The sequence below is a fragment of the Hyperoodon ampullatus genome (assembly GCF_949752795.1).
Source record: "Hyperoodon ampullatus genome assembly, chromosome: 12".
Classification (NCBI taxonomy): domain Eukaryota; kingdom Metazoa; phylum Chordata; class Mammalia; order Artiodactyla; family Ziphiidae; genus Hyperoodon; species Hyperoodon ampullatus.
Genome location: NC_136925.1, coordinates 57,696,932 through 57,702,317, shown reverse-complemented (window position 1 = coordinate 57,702,317; position 5,386 = coordinate 57,696,932). Strand labels below are relative to the sequence as shown.

Below are 5,386 nucleotides of genomic sequence, written 5' to 3'. Positions count from 1 at the left end.
TTGAAGAATTCCCTTCATCAAAAATTTAAGTGTGTGTCTGTTAGAAACAAATTCTTTTACTTTTCCTCCATCTGAGAATGTTTTTCTTTTCTCTCATTCCTGAGAGACATCTTTGCCAGGTTCAGAATTCATGGTTGACAGTTCTTTACTTTCAGCACTTGATTAATATTGTGTCACTTTTTTCTGGCTTCCTTGGTTTCAGGCGAGGTATCCGCTGTCACTTGAACTGGAGTTTCTCTAAAGGTAATGCATTGTTTCTCTCTGGATTTTTGTCTCAAATTTTTCTTTTTCTTTTTCATTTTCAAAGGTTTAATTATTATGTGTCTTGATATGAATTTCCTTGTGTCTATCCTGTTTGGGTTTCATTCAGCCTCTTGGCTGTATCTTTTGCCAAATTTGGGGAGTTTTCAGCCATTGTTTCTTCAAATATTCTTACTGCCCTGCCCCCCATCACTCTCTTTCTGAGACTCCAGTATTACTGTTGGATCTTTTATTATCCCACAGGTCCCTGCAACTTTGTTTTTTTGTTTTGTTTTGTTTTAAACTTATTTTCTCTTTGTTTTTCTATTTTTCTGTCTTCAAGTTTGGGTTAATTCCATTGTTCTGTCTTCAAGTTCACTGATTCTAACCTCTGTCATCACCACTCTACTGAGCCTGTACAGCAAGTGTTTTTTTAAAAAATTCTGTTACTGTATTTTTCAATTCTATAATTTCTGTTTGATTCTCTTTTATAACATTTATTTCTTTGCTGAGATTTTTTTTCTCATCTGTTGCAAGAGAAATTGTAAGTGATTGTTAAAACACTGTTATAATGGTTGCTTTAAAATCCTCGTCAGAGAATTCTAACATTTGATCCATCTTGGTGTTACATTAGTTGATTACCTTTTCACACTGAAGTTGTGATTTTCTTGGTTCTTGATATGACAGGAGATTTTCAATTGTATTCTAGGCATATTGTCTGTTATGTAGCAGATTCTGGGTCCTATTCAATTCTCTTATTTTAGCAGCAGCATGCAGGTCTTGGCCTACTTTTGAGGGCTGTTCTTCCAATGGCAGTTTAATTTTTACTGATTTTGTGGTGTTATTTTGATCCGTTTGGTTTATCAGGTGCCACTGGGGTTCTCACAGGTCCCTGCTGGTGCTGCCTGAGGGGGATGGCAGAGGTTTCCCCAGGCTGGGCCACTAGAGGTCTCTCAGTGGGAAAGGGCATGGTGGGATCCCCCTACTGTACCTCTTTCCTGCCCTGGTGTCTCTGACGGGTGGGGGCAGGAGAAGTCACAGACTTAGGGACTTCCTGGACCAAGCTGCCAAGCTGTTGCTTCTGCTGGGCCCCTTATCTACATGCACTGGTATCTTTGGCCCAAGAAAGAGAATCTCAGGCCTAAAGGGAAAAAAAGTCTTCCCATACTAGCCTACATGCTGCGACTTGGTCCCCTTATCAGGTTCTACCTCTGCTCCAGATAAACATGTTATTTAAAAATTACCTTTAGGGGCTTCCCTGGTGGCACAGTGGTTGAGAGTCTGCCTGCTGATGCAGGGGACACGGGTTCGTGTCCCAGTCCGGGAAGATCCCACATGCCGCGGAGTGGTTGGGCCCATGAGCCATGGCCGCTGAGCCTGTGCATCTGGAGCCTGTGCTCCACAACGGGAGAGGCCACAACAGTGAGAGGCCCGCGTACAGCAAAACAAACAAACAAACAAACAAATAAATAAAAATTACCTTTAATGGTGATATGTAGAAAAAGCTAGTTTAATTATGATTGGGAATATTTCCAGGCTGTATTTGTGCAGTTGATTTTTTTTTTTTTGAGTGTCAACAACTTTTATTACAACTCACATATTTCATAGGAAAGGGAATGTAGCAATCAAGTCAGAGTTGTATAAAAACACAGGTCGGCCCGTGGTCCTCCATTGACACCTGGGGCAGGCTCTCCGCGACATCAGGCACAGCAGCTGCACTTGTCCGAGGCCCCTTTGCAGACGCAGCCCTGGGCACACTTGGCGCAGCCCACGGGGCAGCAGGAGCAGCAGCTCTTCTTGCAGGACGTGCATCTGCAGGCCTTGCAGGTGCAGGAGCCGCCAGTGGGGCAGGAGCACTTGGGGTCCATCTGAGGAGAAGTGAGGCCCGAGGTCCAAAGCAAGGGGCGAAGCGGCTGCACGGGTCCGGTGGGGGCCGTGTGTGCAGTTGATTTTTGAGTATGTTTCCTAGAACTCCAATTCCACAGGCTTACCTTGGGGCATAATCTGATATTGCTGTTCAGGACATCAGTTACCTTCTTATCTGTTGGAATGATGACATCCAAAGAGTGTTGATGCCAAGCTGGAGAGAGGCCCAAAGGTAGATCACAGGTTTTTACCTCAATCATTGGTTTTATCACAGACTTAGATATAGCAGACAATGCAGACTTATCAGATTTGATAACACAGTTATCCTCCCAGAATGGACTTGAGGACACGGGGAGGGGGAAGGGTAAGCTGGGATGAAGTGAGAGAGTGGCATGGACATATATACACTACCAAACTTAAAATAGATAGCTAGTGGGAAGCAGCCACATAGCACAGGGAGATCAGCTCTGTGCTTTGTGACCACCTAGAGGGGTGGGATAGGGAGGGTGGGAGGGAGATGCAAGAGGGAGGAGATATGGGGATATATGTATATGTATAACTGATTCACTTTGTTAAAAAATAGAAACTAACACACCATTGTAAAGCAGTTATACTCCAATAAAGATGTTAAAAAATTTATCCTCCTACTTCGTGGGACAGACTCCTCAGCTTTCTGCCCTCTCAAAAAAAAAAAAAAAGCACAAAAAAAAATAAAAACAAACAAAAAAACCTTGGTAATCCAGACAATGGAATATTATTTGGTGCTAAAAATAAATGAGCTATTAAACCACAAAAATATATGAAGGAAACTTAAATGCATATTGCTTAGTGATAGATGTCAATTTGAAAAGGCTACATACTGTATGATTCCAACTATATACCACATTCTGAAAAAGGTAAAACTATGGAGATAATAAAAAGATCAGTGGTTGCCAGATGTTGGGGGCACAGAAGAATGAATAGGCAGAGCACAGAAGTTTTTCGGGCTATGAAACTCTTCTGTGTCATTCATCTGCACTATAATGGTAGATATACGTCATTATACATTTGTCCAAACCCACAGAATGTTCAACACGAAGAGTGAATCCTAATGTAAACTGTGGATTTGGGGCAATAATGATGTGTCAGTGTCGGTTCCTTGATTGTAACAAATGTACCCGTTGCTGGGTGGAAGAGGTTATACATGGGGATGGGGTATATGAAACTCTGTACTTCCCACTCAGTTTTGCTGTGAATCTAAAACTGCTCTAAAACATAAAGGCTATTAATTAAAAAAATGGATGGACATAGATTCTTCTCTTCCTCTCTTTTGTCTTAGTAGATGAGGTGACTATTCTTCTGCCCTATCTCTCACCAGTTCTGAACTCACACAATGACAAGGGTTGATGTGTCACACAAAGCTGCAGAGTACCATCACTTAGACTAAGATGGGAATGGTGCCTACCCAGGAGTTGGGTATACAATAGTCACTTCATCCTAAACCCCCAAACTCTGTGCTCTCTCCCTCCTCATGATGCTTGCAGTCTCATACTCAGCCTCAAAAAACATGTTTTCCTTTTCTTAGCCTAGATAACTCCCATTCTTCATTCATATCAAGGTCAAGTGCCACCTTCTTCCTTCACAATCCCTTTCCCCACTTGCCTAGCCCTCATCATGGCCAGGTTTCCATTCTCCAAGTCCCTGTAACATAATGAGCTTCCCTTGTATACAGCTCTTAGCATCTGGGGTAGCAATGTCTTTTTCTTGGCTACCTGCCCCATTAGATTGTGAGCTCTTTGAAGGCAGAGTATATGTATTTTACTTCTGTATCTCCAGGCTCCTGCTTTCCCTATTACAGAATGGCATGTTTACTAAATAAATGAATGAATAAATGAGCTAATATCATTGCTATTACTAAAATCTGGTGTAATTTGGCATCCATGAGGTGTACAGTACTCCACTGGGCTTCAGGACTTGATACAGAGCTCATTCATAGCTCCTACCTTTAAAATATCTCCATCCATTGGTCCATCCAGACAATATTTATACCCCCTAATCCAGTGCAATTCATGTTTATTAGACTACTCAGCTCTATAGTTGATTCTATGGGAAGGAGTACAAAACAATCGTAAAAATAAAACACTAGGAATTTCAAAGAGCTCCCACCAGCTTTCTTTCCACTTACAAGTGTAACCCTAATCATCCAAACTCCTTTATTTAAAGAATGAGCCATTCTTTCTGGCTTGAAACATCAAACAACAATTTAAGGATTCTCGCAATATTTCCACATGGAGTAAGAAATGGCATTGTATCCAATGTACATAAAAATAGGCTGAACAAATATTCCCCATGCTGACAGAGTGTATACTATGTACAGAAGAGAAATTTCTGGAAGGAGGGGACTTACACATGTTATACTGCAAATGAAAAGTTTCAGTGTCTTTTCCCCCATATTAGAAGTTACTCTAAAACCCAAGAAATTATTAGGGCTTGACCTGTGTTCTGGTTTTCTTACCTGAAAAAAAAAATTGATGTGTGTCTCTTTGTTTTAATTACTAGTATACCAGGGTTGAAAAGTACCAGGGCCTCCTGCTGCCAGCAATTAATTTGCACGTGCACCAGGGCATGCACTGAGGGTATGGCCTGGTTTCAGGGGAAATGTGCCCGTCGTTATTTTGTAAGCTAATGTAAGCTTGTGCCTCATTACTGGGTCTGTCATTGACTAACTGTGGCTCAGAAAACCCCTGTTTCTATTTTTTGCCTTTTTAAACTGACTTATTGTGTGTCCTTAATCTTAACACTTCTCTACCTCAGTGTCCTCACCTACGCTGTGCTTTCTCATTTACAGAGGATAAATAAGGTGGCGAAATATTGATTGACAGGAAAAATAAGTGTTTGCCCCAGCAAAATATTGATTTTTATGAATTAATTCTATAAATTCTGATTCTTTGTAAACACAGTGAAAATGAGATGTCACAAAGGAATATAAGAAAAGAGGGTTTCCTTGGTGGCGCAGTGGTTGAGAGTCCGCCTGCCGTTGCAGGGGACACGGGTTCGTGCCCCGGTCCGGGAAGATCCCACATGCCACAGAGCAGCTGGGCCCGTGAGCCATGGCCCCTGAGCCTGAGTGTCCAGAGCCTGTGCTCTGCAACAGTGAGAGGCCCGCATACTGAAAAAAAAAAAAAAAAAGAAAGAAAAAGGTTAAGGAATATAAGAAAAGAAAATCTGCCAAGTGATAAGTTAAGAGAATCTTGCTAGTTACTGTAATAACTGTCCCACATATTATTATTACTCATAATGT

At 41.6% G+C, this 5,386-nt stretch overlaps 1 protein-coding gene across 1 annotated transcript; it reads right to left on the bottom strand.

Annotated features, from left to right (window-relative positions):
• Positions 1-1,896: 1,896 nt before the first annotated feature.
• On the bottom strand, positions 1,897-2,108 carry LOC307061686 (metallothionein-1F-like; the record flags this gene model as incomplete). The annotated part of the gene is made up of 1 exon (XM_079716945.1): positions 1,897-2,108. The coding sequence occupies one exon, from the start codon at positions 2,106-2,108 to the stop codon at positions 1,941-1,943; it is 168 nt and encodes a 55-aa protein (XP_079573071.1). The 3' UTR covers positions 1,897-1,940.
• Between the last annotated feature and the right edge of the window lie 3,278 nt (positions 2,109-5,386).